The sequence below is a fragment of the Ictalurus furcatus genome, chromosome 23 (genome assembly GCF_023375685.1).
Source record: "Ictalurus furcatus strain D&B chromosome 23, Billie_1.0, whole genome shotgun sequence".
NCBI classification, from domain to species: Eukaryota; Metazoa; Chordata; class Actinopteri; order Siluriformes; family Ictaluridae; genus Ictalurus; species Ictalurus furcatus.
In genome coordinates this window covers 2,512,660-2,529,850 of record NC_071277.1, presented here as the reverse complement: position 1 = coordinate 2,529,850, position 17,191 = coordinate 2,512,660, and the positions used below count along the sequence as shown (strand labels likewise).

Here is a 17,191-nt window from a genome sequence, read left to right as displayed (position 1 = left end):
GAGCATTAGTGAGTTCAGGCACTGATGCAGAGTGAGGAAGCCTGAGGTGCAATCGGTGTTCCGGTTCATCCCAAAGATGTTCAGTGGGGGTCTGTGCAAGCCACTCCAGTACTTCCAGTCCAACCTTGGCAAACCATGTCTTCACGGAGCTCACTTTGTGCACAGGGGCATCGTCACGCTGAAACAGGTTTAGGTCTCTTAGTTCCAGTGAAGGGAAATCTCAATGCTACGGCATACAAAGACATCCTATACAATTGTGTCAGATCCACATATTGGTGTGATGGTCCGGTGATCACTTATTTTTAGCCATATAGTGTAGCAGAACATCTCTGAGGCTCCAATGCTGTCATACAACTTTGACTGATTTGAAGCCCACATTACATGGATGACTAAAAGTAGCAGGCCAAAAAATATGGCGTTGCAACATTTGACACGTAGACAAGTTTGACAAGTAAAGGAAACGTACAGCTTCCAGTTTATCATCATGCAATATGCAGTCAATTATATAAGACATTTTTACTTGTTTACGACAATAGCTTTGTAATGGGAAAACTACAGAGACAAATTTTGGACACCAGACATGTTTTGGCTGATCATATGGTGTTATAGTATAGATTTGCTTACTAGTATTTGGTCTTTAAACATTTAAAGATATTTAATTCAGTTATGTCAGCATCATAGTGAAATATAAGTGGGTTATCACAACATAGCACGATTCAGTGGGTGGATTAATTGTAGATTGAACAGGATTAGCTTAAAGGTCACGGAAACACTGAAATTAGATTTTCTGGTACTGTTCAGCAGCAGGCGTGCCACACTTCATAAGGGTTCCAGGTTTGTGCATGAGATCTATGATATAAGTCTGGAGTTGGGGGTAAAATCCTGTAGCTCTCATGGTGGTGGAGGGGAGCAGAATTTCATTCCAGGCCCGACTGTAGTGTCCTCTCACCAGACTGCAGCTCAGTCCGATCCTGTCTGCCAAAACCTGTAGAGCACAATGTGTTAATGAGCTAGAAGTAGAGTGCAAATCCATTAATAGAGCAATCATAAGACGTTCATGACCAACAAGCTTTTCTCTGCCGATGTGAATTGACAGTGTGTCGTTTGCCAGTGTGCTCTGTTACACATCTGGATGTTAAGCTAAGTAAGCTGTTTGCTTACTGTGTTGACTCATACACCTCACCATTTACTTAAATTATAGGCAAGGATATATCATTTTTTGACTTGGTTATAAATTAAAATGAGTAATTGCTGTCATTACTAACATTTCATTGTCACTGCCAGCCTCATTAGAAAGCATGAACTCCATTTCTTAATATCCTCAGCACTATAGAAGGACCTCAAGGCCAGTCACATGACCCATATCTTAATACACAGATAACCACTGATAACTAATTAAGCACATTTCTTCAAAAATCACACCAGGCTCGGACATTCAAACACTCTGTGTCTGCGTTCAGCCAGCGTTTGTTCCAAGCCTTAGTATCTGTTACTGATCTGGCTTTTTGAGGTTGCGTTGACCATTTTTATGTGGTTTGCCTTTTTAAAAATCTACCCATCCATCCATTTTCCCTACTGCCTGGAGCCTATCCCAGGGAACTCGGGGCACAAGGCAGGGGACACCCTGGATGAGGTGCCAACCCATCATAGACACATTCACACACTATAGATGCTACGGACAATTTGGAAATGCCAATCAGCCTACAGTGAATGTCTTTTGAACTGAGGGAGGAAACCCCTGGAGCACGAGGAGCGCATGAAAGCTCTGTGCACACAGGGTCGGAGGCAGGACTCGAAACCCCAACCCTGGAGGTGCGAGGCAAACGTGCTAACCACTAAACTACCATGCCCCAGCCTTTTTTTAAAAAAAAAAATAAAACCTGCATTTGCATTCAAACATTTATACATTGACATTTATAACCCACAATGATAGAGTCACATATCGTATCTATAAGGAAAGCTGATGAGTCCCTGACTGTATCAGTTCCTACAGCAGTCAGGTGCTAATTACAGTTTCATATTTTGTTAAATTATGACTTTAATAAATTATTTAATTCAGTTGATCTCTGGGCAAATCAACCACCATCTTTAAGGAGCATCATCAACTAAAATTCAAGGCAGTAGTGAAATTCTTACATGGTTAGTGCTGTTAGTAAGGTGAGCGGCGGCATAACCAAGTATTATTTAAAAAAAAAAAAAAAAACTGCAACAAAGTTTTTGTCTGGGAATCTTATACCGTTACGGTTTTACTGTAATAAAATCTAAAGCAAAGAGACACAAGTAATGAACAGAACAGGATTGTTAAGGGATGGAGGACTGAACCTTGAAGAGTAGAGCTCTGTGGTAGTAGGTTCCCTTTTTGATCTTGCCGATGGGAATGATGTTTGACTGCATCTCAACCTTCAGCTCACTGAGATGAACCTCCCAAAGAAAGTCATGTTGTTTCTTAACATCTACCGGCCCCCCCATTGCATCACACACCAACCTAAGAGGAATATTTATCACACATCGCACATTCAGTTTTCATCAAACTGCTTACGGATATTAAATTCCAAACGCATGAAGACTTTTCTATTCCTCGGTTAGGAATTTTAAAACTCACTTAGCCAGGGCAGTGTACATTTCCACGTCTTCATGTAAGGGCAGGACAGATTTGAATGTCTCTTTGATCAGATTGTTGAGCTGAGCATCATATGGCAGTGTCCATGGCTTCTCTACTGCTGCTTCCTGCTGGGGTTTGCCCTCATCCTCATACCTCAGTTTCTCATCCTTCTGCAACCCTTTCCCTTTCGCTTTACTAAAAAAAAAAAAGTTAGAAAGACAAGAAAGAATGTGAGTAGAGTGTTTGTATGAGGTAAACGCAGTGAAATGGAGTGCTACAATGGGGGAAATAAGTATTGACACATTTCAGTGAATATATCTCCAGTGAGGCTGTTCACATGAAGCTTTCACCAGACATCAGTATTAACTATAAAGAATTCACAACATTAAAGTCCATAAGTGAAGTTGTGTGTAATAAAGAGGAATGACACGGGAAAAATGTATTGAACACGCTAACTGAAATGTATTTAATATTTAGTGGAGAAGCCTTTCTTTGGAACGACAGCTTCAATACGCTTCCCGTATGAAGAAATTAATGGGCCGCAGTATTCAGGTGTGATTTTCGTCCATTCTTCTAAACATATTGTCTTTAAATCTTGTTCAATTGGATTCAAGTCAGGTGATTGACTGGGTCATTCTAACAGCTTGATTTTTTTCTCTGAAACCAGTTGAGAGTTTCCTTTGCTGTATGCTTTGCATCGTTGTCCTGCTGGAAGTCCACCCACGTCTCATCTTCATCATCCTGGTGGATGGCAGCAGATTCTTCTCAAGAATCTCCCGGTAAAGGGCTCCATTCATCGTTCCTTCAATTATATGAAGTCTGCCAGTACCATGTGATGAAAAACAGCCCCACACCATGATGCTTCACCTCCAAACTTCACTGTTGGTGTAGTGTTTTAGGGTGATGTGCAGTGCCATTTCTTCTCCAAACATGGCGTGTAGTATGACAGCCAAAAAGTTCATTTTTGCTCTCGTCTGACCAGACTACACTCTCCCAGTATTTCATAGGCTTGTCCGAATGAGTTGCAGCAAACTTTCAACGAGCTTCGACATGCCTTTTCTTTAGTAATGGAGTCTTGCGGGGTGAGCATGAGCAGTGCATTGCCTATTGTTTTCTCTGTGACGATGGCACCTGCTGCCTCCAAGTGTTTCTGGAGCTCTTTCCGCATGGTCCTTGGCTCTTAGGCTACTCTTCTGACTATTCTTCTGAATCCCTGGTCAGAAATCTTGCAAGGAGCTCCTGTGCGTGGCCGGTTGATGATGGAGTGATGTTGCTCCCACTTTCGGATAACGGCCCCAATGGTGCTTTCTGGAGGTTTCAGAAGTTTTGAAATACGTCTGTATCCGATTCCATCAATATGTTTTGCAACAATAAGTTTGTGAAGGTCTTGGGAGAGCTCTTTGCTTTTACCCATCATGAGATGTTTCTTGTGTGACACCTTGGTAACGAAAAGCCTTTTTATAGACCATCAATTTACTAACCCGGCTGATATTAAATGCACAGATAGGGCGTATAACTACTTATGGATTTCAGCTGGTTCCTTGCCTTACCTTGCCTTGGAGAACTGCTTTTTCTTAGCGTGTTCAATACTTTTTTTTTGTTTCCTCTGTGCCGATGGCACCTGTAGCCTTTTTTATATCCATCGTACAAAGTACATAGTGCAAGAATGTGGTGCGCAGCGTGAGATTTGAGAAAGCCCGTTCTTGACTTTCTCGCTTTTCACGCTGTCACTGCACTCTGCCCTATTGACAGCTTGATTACGCCCACCGGAAAAAGCTGACTGATGTGTACGGAAGTGTGTATGGAAGATTTTGTCTTTCAACTAACGCAATCTTTTCAAGTCTTTCAACTAACACCATCCTGCTTGTTTTGCCTGGGTGTCTTAATGAATATGCAATTGAGAGCTTTTCTGCCTAAAAATGCAATATACACGGCAGGGTGTATGCAAATACGTTACTGTAGCACCCACAGTGTCAAAGGGACTTGAGGAATGATGATTGTGCAAATGAATTCAGCTGAGGATGAACAAAACCTGAAGTATGCAAACCCGCACGCTTATACGAAGAGGCAAACACACACGCAGTTACACACCTAGTTGATTTGATGCTCCCTTTGCTGCTCATTACAGGCGAGGTTTGGGTTTCTGTAGGACTCTCCTGCTGCCCCTTCTTCGCTGAATCAGTAATCATCCTGAGATCATGAAAACAGAACCCAAACAGTTTACTTTTCATTCCCGTTTAAACGACTCGCTAAAATTGATACTGTAATAATTGTATTTGTGCAGTGCTTTTTCGTGTCATCATTGAAAAGAGCACACAGCCACCGTGGCACCTCGACTGCAGTGTGAATGCAATGCCAGAGAAACGGCTAATAATTATTCGAGAGAAATGGCTAATTCATATTTCAGCGCCGGCCGCGAAGGCAGTGAGAGTGCACGCCGTCGGTCAGACCTCAATTACATAACGCAAGATATTTGATAGGAGGTTTGATAGAAATGGTATGACTCTCCAGGCAGGTTATTCGTGGAGGTTCAAAAGCTCACTGTAAAAGCTCGTTTCCAATACTAAAAACAGGCATAAATAATGTACAAAAAGGCAGTACAGATTATGATGGTTTAACTAAAGTACTTTACGGTGTTTGTGATCATGAAACACAACCAGGGGCATGTGGTATAAACGTACAAACAGGGTTTTCAAAGATAAAAAATACCATATAAGGTTGAATTTTTTGGCATCCACGTTACATCATGTGTTTTAAAGCTGATTATTTTGGGTTTTTGTGGAACCAAGTGCAGCAGCACCGTTAACTTTCATGAGTAAACGACAAAGAATGTTCTGAAGAAACAATGCTGAGGATGCTGCTGGGCCCTGACTGTAGATCCAGGCAGCCTACCAGTGACGGTCATGACTGTCAGGCAGTTATACAGAGTGAAACGACTCCTAGTTTTGATATTCATTTTGGTTGATATTTCACTGACATATCTGGAACACATCATCAGCAGGGATTGAGATGGCGCGTGGGAAATATGCTCGTAGGTGTTATTATTATTTACTCTACGATCCTTTTCTTTCCCCAAATGCCTTTTGAAAGAAAAACTAAAAATAGACAGACTAAGCGCACAGCACCCAGTCATAGTGCTAATTTCATAAAATGATAGACGACCGAACCGTGAGTTCTGATTGACAAGTTTGCTATTCAGAGGAAACACGGCGTGAACACAGCCAGTAAATCATTATGGACTTGAAACAGCTTTAAAAAAAAAAAAAAATAGTTTGCCTCACGTCATTCATATAACGCCATCAATAAGACTGATTTGTGATACGCTACATGGCCAAAAGTTTGTGGACACCTGCCTATCACACCCATATGTGCCTTTTGAACATCCCATCCTCTTTGCTCCACTCTTCTGGGAATCTGTGGGGATTTGCCCATTCAGCATTGCTGAGGTCAGGCACTGATGTCAGCGAGGAGACCTGGGGCACATTCCAGTTCATCCCAAAGGTGTTCAGAGGGTTTGAGGCCAGGGCTCTGTGCAGGCCACTCGAGTTCTTCAACTCCAACCTTGGCGCTCCATGGACCTCACTTTGTGCACAGGGGCACTGTCAAGCTTGGGCAGGTTTGGGCCCCTTAGTTCCAGTTAAGGGAACTCTTAATGCTAGTGCAAACAAAGACATTGTAGACTATTGTGTGCTTCAGACTTTGCGGCAACAGTTCGGGGGAAGGCCCACGTATGGGTGCGACGGTCAGGTGTCCACATATTTTCAGGCCATGTCGTGTATGAAGCATTGCTCAACCCTAACAGTATATAAGTTCAATATTGAGCTACTAATATCGATCACATCTATCACAAACTAGACTATGGTATAGTTTACTGTCTTAGTTCCTTACTTATTTGAATCATTTGTCAACTAAAAATGCTGACGTTTTGAACTGAACTCACAAGCCATTGTTTTTTAAAAGGTTCGAAACTGCCTTTGTCAGATACGAAGATCTAGTGAACTAAAACGTCATCTGGAACTTTATTGTCAGTCACTGGAACTCTAATATTGTTATAATACTATTACTATGATGAATCTTGCATTTATACACTACTATATGTACTATACATACATTTAGCAAGTCAAGTAAGCTGAATAATACATATATAGAAAACAGTAAAATATGTTGTAAAGGCAACCTTTGGCCTCGACATACTCAGCTGGGGGGTTTCCATTGACTGCAATGACGGCTCGGTGCTCGTTGATCACCTGCTTTGCTATATCTTCAAGAGCAGGAACCGTGTGACCATCTCTGGTCTGTGAGGAGAAATAGAACAGACAGGCACGCTACTGATTAGACTTAAAGGAGCACTTCGGCAAAGCTAACAGCTCAGATCCTTTCTGTAAATATCTTCAGCAATGTCACTTAGATGCAGATGTGGTTCAGGACACAGTATTTAAAGGGGTCATGACTTGAGAAATCTAATTTTCCTCGGTCTATTGACATATACGTTTTCACTGTTCCATTAAAATAAAAAATAAAAAGTTTCATAGCAAATGTCCTCCTTAATACAGAAAGAGGGTTTATTTAACCAGGCTCCATAAACGGCTCGTTTGGATGCGGTAGGATTTGTGATGTCACAGGGGGAAACACATTTAAATACGACTGCCCCTACAGCAAGACGTCGACACCTACTTTTACGTCATCGCACCGTTGGCCCCGCCCACCGGTGCTCAGTCGCTGAAAACAGTTCCGCGTGTGTTATGGCAGGGGGGATGGATGATTATTTCATAGGCAATGATGTTAACTAATCAAAGCAGTGGGTGATTACATTGAAGTCTTAAAGGGAAAGGACACAAAAACCGATCGTTTCGGTCCGAGGGTCAGAGACAGAGTAGAAAAAGGTCATAAATGACTAAACTGTGCATGTTTTTTGTGCGAAAACGTTACTAATATTATAATTACACGTCAGGGAAGATTTTTAAAAATATATATATTTTTTAATTCATTTTTTAATTTGAATTTATTTATTTATTTATGAAAACGTTCATATCATAGGGCCACTCTAGACAACCAGAAGTTTTTTTTTTTAATACAGCTATTCAGTACACACAAAATAACAAGAGGAGAGGTTGCCAGCATTCACAACACAAACACACAGGCTTTAGCTGATAAAATAAGCGAGAAGGTTTGAAGGCACAATTGCACAGCTATTATGGATAGCTGGAAGTAATGCAGAAAATAATATCGATTTCTTTTGGACTTAATTCACTTCGATTACACAGTTTAATGTCGTTGTGCCTTGTGATAGACTGGCATTCCATCCAGTGTGTATTCCCACCTCACGTCCAGTGGTCCAGGGATAGGCTCTTGATTTACCTCAACCCTGACCAGCAGTCACTACAGCAACCCTGACCAGGATAAAGCAGTTCCTGAAGATGAATCAGTGAATGAATGAATTTAATGTTATCTGAAAGAAGTATATAGAGCTATAGCGTGTTATAGCATGTATGGGAATGGTTTTGAACAAGATAGACATGTAGGCCACATTAGCCTTGGTGCTCCAGTGCTCCAGTATATGTAATGGTTGTTTTTTTTTTTGCCCAAACATTCATCAAGTCAAGTCAAGTCAAGTCAAGTGGGTTTTTACTGTCATTCCTCTATATAGCTTGAATATGTTGGAACGAAATGTCGTTTCTCCAGGACTTGGTGCAACACAGAACAGTACACAAGACTACATGGCGTGCAAATACACACCAGTGTGAGACGAATGCAGGACAGTAAATACACAAGATGATGAATACAAGTGCATCGTGCAAGGTTTTTGCATCATGCTGGGTTAGGAGTTTGACTAGCACCAGGTGACCATTGGGAGGCAGCATGGTGTTCAGTAATCTGACTGCCTCAGGGAAGATGACTTGATTACTCAGGGAAGAGTCATTGAATCTGGACTACTTCTTTATTTATATACTTCTTTATTTACCTGTCCTGGATCGTAGAAGCCGTCGGTAGTGATATCAGTGGAGAAGAGACATCCTGTAATGCTGTATTTTACAGAGAGGTTACTATTCAAAAGCCTCTGCAGGGCTACCTCACTGAACTTATTCTTACGGCTCAGCGAGCAGTTGATCTCCTGGAGGATCTCCAAAGCCCTGCATTACCAAAGACACAAGCATGGATGGATAGTAATTAAAATAAGATTCATATGAGGTAAGGGAAAAGGAAAGAGCACACTGACATCATTTTTTAAAATTTATTTATTTTATAATAACTTAAAGGCAAGATGGACTTAAGAAAATGAGCTGGGCTAGAGATTTTTAATAGTGGAGCTTTAATGCCCTCTGCTGGCTCTTCATAAACATTACATATAAAACACAACGTGCCAGTCCCTCCCCATGGCAAGTTGCTTCCCTGTGCTATTGCCAATATTGTATATGCCAGAGAGTGCCACTACATTTATATGTTGCGAAACATAATTTTGGGTTGTGTCAGCTTCATATTAGTTATACATTGTGGTTTATTGTAGTTAATTGGGGTTAATAAATGTCCCAACAACTGTGCTCATGCAGATAGAAAAAAAGAAAAAAAAAACACCTGCTTTTATTTATATATTAATGTAAATGAACATTAAATATAATCTCACCCTAATCTGCACATTCCTGTGGCTGTTGGTTCATCATTAGCACACACGCTCACTGCCCAGCATGCATTTCGGCGGATTTCAGTGTCCTTTGATTTCAACAGGTTAACCAATTGGGGCAGACCTCCAACATTTCTTAACTATACCAAACAAACAAAAAAAGACATTTATTAGCTTAATCATGCACTACATACAATTCTCTCGTGTCTCTTTTTGTTAAATATTTAAAACAATGCATTTTTATTACACCTTGTTAATCTGTATCTTTATCTTGAATTCATGTGACGGATGGGGGATACATACTGGTGTCACCTAAATGCATTTTATATATCATATATATCATATATTATTATTTTTAAAAAAAAAAAAAAAGAATTAATGCATTTTGTATATTTGTGTTATTTGTTTAACGTCACATTTGTTGTTCTATTTTTCATACTGTTCTGTATGGTCTTTCCCCAAATTTCCCTCTGAGGGATAATAAAGGATTTGATTGATCATCAGCTCTGTCATATAAATATATTTCATAATTTTAAAAAAAATAAATAATAAAAAATCAATAATTTTTCTTAAAAATTAAAACGAGTAGTTTTGACCTGAACACGCTGTGTGTTACAAAATATTATGAATGTATATGGTTAATATTAATTTAAAAAATATATACATTTCTAGTGTCTCTCACAAAACTGCATCATATTCTGATAAATTAATAATAATAATAATAATAATAAAAAACATCAAGTATTTTTAAAAGCACAGTATATTCAGCTTTTTGTAAAATTACCTGTAAAGTATAGTGGTAATGTATGAATAGAGACATGCAGTACCTCAGCTCTTCCCTCTGCATCACAGGCGAGTGCACCTACAGCCTGGGTGGCACTGATGAGTGTGGGTTTATCAACGGAGTGGAGGGGTTTGAGCAGTGCCTGCATGGCTCCGTGCGAGAGGATGCTACAGCGAAGCACTTCCTGTGAAGCCATGCTGTTCAGAACAGCTGCTGCGTGCACTACTGCTGCAGGAGAGCCATTCTGTAGGAGCTGGACGAGAAGCTTGTCTCCTTCTGCTTCATAAACTGCACTGAGAGAGGACAAGAAGTGCAGCTTTAACTTATATTACTAAACACTGCTGTCCATTCTTCCTGAAACCCTTTAAAAAAACAAAAGTGTGGGCTGGTAACCCCAGGGGGTCCAGGAAGCATACTCAAGGGGGTATGTGTCATGGCCCCCAGGGACAATTCCACCTTTGGCCACTAAAGGGCACCCTGACTGTCCGGGCAGAACTTCTTCTTCTGTTGTCTCCCTCATTTCCTGTCCAACCATACCCATGTGTTTGTTATTTTCCCTGCTTGATTAGTGCTCTATATAAGTTCCTTGCGTTCTCTCTTTGTTTGCTGGAGCATTAATGCAACCCAGGTTACTTTTGTGTTTGGTTCTCGGGTTACTTTTGTCACGGCACTGTGTTTTATTATTTAGTACATTTTCTTAGGGTTTACTTTCTAGTTCCTAAATTTCAGACATGCTGGTTCCTAGTATGTTTTTCCCTTGGGGTTCTTGAGCCTGTGTCCCTGAACCTGTTCCCTGTGTCTGTCTTCAGTAAAAAGAAATTCCGCTTGTGCATCCATCTCCCTCGTGACAGTGTGATTTAAAAAAATGAATAAAAGTTAGTGTTGTGGAAATACATTCCACCATTATCAAAGTTATTATATTTATTATTGACTTGATGTCGGTATTAGTCTCTTTGACTGCTCATTGAACTGAATGGCTTCAATCCAAACCTCAATAACTCAAAAGCAAGCAGGCCTAATGTTAACTTGGGGGTAATATGTTCTGTCAGTGGAAAGTTTAATAACAAAAAAAACTCTATGGGGCCAACAAATAAGTAGAATGTTACTGTACACGTTTGAATAATGAGCCATATATGCAAACAGTAGGATTATGTTCTTAACATAAATCTGCCCTGAGGGAGTCCATGAAATTTATTTAGCAGTTTAATGGGTTGTTGGATTTCATACAAATTGATATAAAGAAGAGTGCACGTCCCTCCAAGCAACCATCGCAACGGTAAGTGTGTCTAGTGTGTAAAACTAAGCATCGGAGAGTACTGTTTTCTTCCTTCTGACAGGAAGTGTGCATATTTAATTCAACATTAGTGCTCACTTCACCCCTTATCCTAACTTTATCCATCCTGGAATTCGACATACCCACTGGGTCGTGTAAATGTTTATGAATTTGCATTAGAGAGCTGATTTAGTCTCGCTGACGGCAGTGTAGTGTCACCGAACGCACACTCACTATGCATTCAGTTGGTTTCCGTGCGTGAGGCTTGATAAGGCTTCTGCTGCAACCTCTTTTACGTCATTTCCTTCACTGTTCAGCAGTTGCACAATAGGTCTGATCCCATCTGAAAGACACACGCCTTCATTACTCAGGGTTTCCTCACACAGTGTGTGACAGTCGACAGAGCTGTCCGTTACGGCTGAGAGAGCAGTGCTAGCTACTCGTATTAAAAGGAACTGCTTGCCAATGCAATTAAAAAACAAAGTTTAAAACACTGCTCAGTTTTTTTCTAACAAAGCCCTGTTCATTTTTGACAGAAACATAGACCTCAAACATGTCTTAGCTGATCCACTGCATTGTGGGAATTGGAAAAACTACCAATTTAAAAAAAAAAAAAAAAAGATCATTTAGAAAAATCTTTAAAATGTCAATTAATTATAAACGGGAGCAATACCAAATTGTCGGAACGTGTCTCTGCTGCTCAGGTTCTTGCTCATGGCTGACACTGCCTGGCATGCAGCACTACGCACGCTGTCGTTCTCCGCTGCAAGCAATTCAGTGAGGGCCTTTTCAACATTTTGCTCATGCAGGATCTTTCGGTTTTCACCTAGGTGATGCAACACAGCATTTTGATGCAACACTTATAAAGCAACAGGAAGGTAACTGTTCACCAGCGTGCAGTTTACAGAGAAATCTGCTGTGTCTGTAAAGGTGTTGAGTGATAGGCAACGTTCTGAAGTGTCTTACAAGTTACGTGTCAACGATTCTGGACTTGTGTTATCATTTCGAATACATTCTCTAACTCATCCGAGGAGCTTCGTCGGTTCTGTACAGTTCTCAGCATTGACTTTACAACTGATGAAGCATCTTGGATTGGTCCTCAAGTTTAAACGACAAGTGCAGGTGGTTTGACATAGTGGTACTAGCATTTGTGTTTGTGTTTGTGTTTGTGCTTGCGTACTACTCTGTGCAGCTCTGCTGATAGCTTTCACCGCATAAGCCTGGATATCATGAGAGGTGGGTGTAATGATAAATTGCAGCAATTTCTCCAGGCCTCCGTTCCCCTGAATAAGCTGCATGGACTCAGCATCCTCCATATAGTTTGAGATGACTTTCAGAGCTTCCACGTGCAGGTCACTAAACTCCTGCCGGGATTGACAAGGGGATTTATGGCGTCAACAAAATAAGAACACAGTAAAAAAAAAAAAAATACAAGACAAAATCACAGTAACAGTCTGGAAACTCTGTAGAAATACAGCAAACTAAACAAACCCTGATTATTTTTATATTTCATCATGATTTGTGGTGTTGATAATGAGCTCACTTTGTTTGTGAGAAACTCCAGGAGGCGGGCAAATCCTTGCTGTTCTCTGAAGGCTGTGCGAGTTTCTCTGTCCGTGCTCATGCTCTCTAGTGTGTGCAGAGCAAACTGCTGTATGATGGGAAATTCAGAGCACAGCAGCTCCATTAGCGGGGGGAGTCCGTTCAACTTGTGCACTGCCACCCGACTAGAAAACTCCTAAGGATGCAGAAAACTACTTATTGGCTGATACGCAGTATATACATCCATCCATCCATCCATCCACCTTCTATATCGCTTATCCTACTGGGTCGCAGGGAACCTGGAGCCTATCACAGGGAGCATGGGGCACAAGGTGGGGTCCAATCCATCGCAGCGTACACTCACACACACATTCATACACTACGGACACTTTGGACGTACCAATCAGCCTACCATGTATGTCTTTGGACCGGAGGAGGAAACCAGAGTATCCGGAGGAAACCCCCAAAAGCACAAGCAAACTCTACACACACAGGGCTGCAGCGGGATTCGAACCCCCAACAAATGCTGTGAGTTTTGTAAGATATTTGCAGAAAACATATACTGTAGTATATCAATTATGAAAGAGACTTAAATGAATGCAAAAGGTATAGTTCAAAAATAAATATTTTAAAGAATCTTGATTAATCTAAAAAATGTGTATATTCCATGGCCTACTTTTATTAATTTTTTTTTTCCATTATGACTATTTGCTGCTTTTGAAACATTCAATTCAATTCAATTTTATTCGTATAGCGCTTTTAACAACGGGCGTTGTCTCAAAGCAGCTTTACAGAAAGATATAAACACGGGATAGAGATTTTAAGTGTGTGGATTTATCCCTATTGAGCGAGACGGTGCCGACGGTGGCGAGGAAAAACTCCCTGAGATGTTATGAGGAAGAAACCTTGAGAGGAAGCAGACTCGGAAGGGAACCCGTCCTCATCTGGGTCACGACGGATAGTGTGAGAGTAAAGGAATGTTCGTTATGGTTTGTTGAACTAGTAAACTGTTCACCAAAGGAACAGAACATAATAATTTCCCATAAGAAAAAACACTAGGCCTCATATATTTCCCTACTGACTTCATAGTAACACAATAAGAAGTACTTCATAACAACTGTGTAGGCCTACGTAAAGGTACGGGTATGATATTTTACCTATAAATGCCAAATCTTTCAAAATAGAATCGCAAAACATTTTTAAATGTCATCCTTTTTCAGTTGCTAAGAAACTATCACCATTATGGATTCTTTGTTTGAAAAAGCTGCAGTGTAAGTGAAGAAACAACTATGACTTGAATAAAAATCTCCTCCAGTTTGACTCAAGCCTTTTTCCGTAGAAGGATGTCACGCTATAAATTACTGACTGGGTGAGAGTACTCTGTGTGCAAAACCCCCTCATGTCTTATAGAGAAATGACCAAACATCCTGAAAGATTCAGTCACCTGTTGGAAATATAGGCGTAAGTGATCAAACTCATTTCCTTCCTTTGCTCACTACGTTGTTTTTCCACGGTGAACATTTTAATGAAACAGAATTAAGCTAAAATAATTTTTTTAAAAATGCCTATAGAATAAATAGTTTAAAAACATAAACATAGAAATGTAGAAGTAGTGTTTCAGTGTAGTCATAAATGTTGATTTAAAGTAAGTAGTAACACACAAAAGACTGTGTAGTTATACGTAAATATGGGGTGGTGTGATAGGGCACAACATCAAGTGGAGGGCAACACCAAAGTGGAATATTTTCATATAGCTGCAACTTATAGCAATGATAAACAGTAGTTCCTCTCAAGCCATCTCTTTCTCTAGCTATCTATCTATCTCTTCTATATGCTATAGACTTGTTACAGCCAGAACAACAGTCCGAGCCATGCTGTTATACAAAGGCAATATGAATAATCAGTTTCGAGGATTCGACCATGCTGTGTTATAAATAAATGTCACATAAATTAATGTGAATTATTTCACCAAAAATAATTAGCAGCTAGTGGGCCATATGGCAGGTAGTGCTAGATACAATTAGATCTTGCAACTGGGTTAGGGTTAGAGTTAGGGTTCGATTCGAACCAGTTTTAGGGATCAGTGTCCATGTATCAGAGACGCTGGAGCATCACACTTATTTTCAAAGTTAAACTGAAATGATACTAATTCCTCTGCCTTACCTGAACGAGATTATAGACGCATTCCACGGAATTTTTCTGTACATCAGGATCGGGGCTGGACAGAAGATGAAGGAGAGGTTCCAGTCCACCATGATGGAAGATCTCAACCTTACATGTGATGTCCACGGACAGATGTGCCAAAATCAGAGTGGCAAATTCGTGGACAACAACGTCTTCTGTGTTTATTAAACAAGACAGTGTTTGAGACAGATAAATAGGCATACAGACAGAAAGGTAAGAAAGATAAGAAAGATAGATAGATAGATAGCACAGTGCATTGAGATCTTAAGATTGCACTGTTTTATAAGTTAAACCCACACAACAAAATATAACGGTACCTTCTGGTGCCAGTTTGGTGATGACAGATGGAATAATATTCAGTCTCTTGATTAGTCGTTTGACATCATCTGTTCAAATGCGTAAAAATGAAACATAAGCCATCGTAACAGTTCAACTCGACTCTTATCATTTTAGCATGTTATTTTGTTCAGGTTATTAGTTAAAGTTAATCGCTCAGATCCATTTCTGAACTGACTTACTGTCCGAAACCATGTCTCCCAGAGCCATGAAAGCGTTTCTGCAAACAGTTTTATCGAGATGTGATATAAGGCAAGTGAGTGGTTCCACTACCCTCAAAGCCATCAGAGTGCGCTTGTTCTCATCACCTAGAGAACCCATACACACACACACACACACACACACACACACACATAAAGGCCAACATTGTACAACTTCATGAGGTAAGATAATGTGCATGGTACATATGGTACAACATCTGCAGACCTTTCTCTGCAAACCTATGGATGGCTTCAAGGGCTTTGACCAGCACTTCTTCCTCAGGAGACTGAAGCATGAGAATCACTGTTGCAGCGCTCTTGCTCTCAATGGGCACTGGTTCAAACTGAATTCGTTATAAAGAAACATGTTAACAAAACCTATTTTTACAACTATTACAATTATACTAGATATCAACGAGAATTGACTGAAATGATAGATCTCTCACTGCTTGTTTGGGCTGGGGTTCAGCTTCCTTCTTAATTTTTTTCCCCATTCTGTCAAAAATGACATGGGTCTTAATGCACTTATCACCTCGGTCAAGATCATATACAGTATAGCACAGTGTTTTAACCAACTGGAATGAATTGAATTGAATAACCATTTCCAATTCTGTCACAGTAATAAATAAATACAGTCTTAAAGTACTAAATTCCGTATAAAAAGCCAAAATATGTTAATTACCTCCAGTAAATTAGCTAACACGTCTCGTTTCGGTTGGTTTGCCTGTACTGTATTTGTTTGATGGTTGCTAGGAAACGGAGGCGCTTTCATTCAGTCTGTAGATGGCACTATGGGGCCTTTCTGCTACTTACATACGTATATATCGTAGTATTATTTATTTATTTATTTTTAATGTTACAATGTATTGTAGCAATTTACCATCGTAGATATAGATCATTTATAAATGTAGATACTATTTGATTTTCAAAGTTTTCATGAATGTGCTGGTTATTGTGGGCTTCATTTGATTCACTGATGATATGAACATATTTCTCAATGCGAGCGTTGATTACCTTATATAAAAAAAAAAAAAACAAGTGTTAGTTACTTTTATTAATTCTGCTTTCTTGTGGTGTATTAATGCTAAAGTATATGGTTTGTTTAACTAATGTGTTAAATAATACCAGATAAGGGAAATAGATAGATGTAAATAGATAATGAGATTTGGTGAGAATAATCCAGACTACACTTTATATATCGATAAAACATACCCAGACCTATTGACTAGTTAAGTGTTTGCATTTCCACCAAGTTTACAGATGCAGATATGTAGCATAGTTCTTCCGCATGTTTGTCATCTCCATTCTATTATATACAGTATGCTGTAAGAACCGTTTGGGGCTTATATCAAAAATCTACACCCCTCAATAAAAATTCAATCCCAGGAAAAATGCACGCCCAAATTTCTCCACCTGTCCACCATTGTTAGACTTAGTCTTGGCCTTATTACATTACTGAGTGAAATCACAGTTTGCAGCTGTTCCTGCCACTTCAATGGGCTTTTTCCTCAGCTGTGCATAGACCTCACATAGGCATGTTTTTTTTCCCCCCATTGTTTATATCACAGTCATTTTACTGGCCTTATTCGCAGCTCATACAGAGTAACCTAAGAGCCCTTTAAACCACAATGCATGACTTTTGTTATCCCCA

General features: G+C 40.0%; 1 protein-coding gene across 1 annotated transcript; it reads right to left on the bottom strand.

Moving 5' to 3' along the window:
- Positions 1-443: 443 nt before the first annotated feature.
- armc3 (armadillo repeat containing 3) lies at positions 444-16,332 on the bottom strand. Its single transcript, XM_053611958.1, has 18 exons — positions 16,223-16,332; positions 15,987-16,035; positions 15,767-15,884; positions 15,523-15,648; positions 15,322-15,390; positions 14,984-15,159; positions 12,822-13,016; positions 12,459-12,642; positions 11,952-12,104; positions 11,513-11,621; positions 10,049-10,298; positions 9,225-9,361; positions 8,565-8,733; positions 6,797-6,897; positions 4,694-4,792; positions 2,603-2,797; positions 2,323-2,485; positions 444-985 (listed from the first exon to the last, which is right to left on the bottom strand). The coding sequence occupies exons 2-18, from the start codon at positions 16,032-16,034 to the stop codon at positions 779-781; spliced, it is 2,499 nt and encodes an 832-aa protein (XP_053467933.1). The 5' UTR covers position 16,035; positions 16,223-16,332; the 3' UTR covers positions 444-778.
- Between the last annotated feature and the right edge of the window lie 859 nt (positions 16,333-17,191).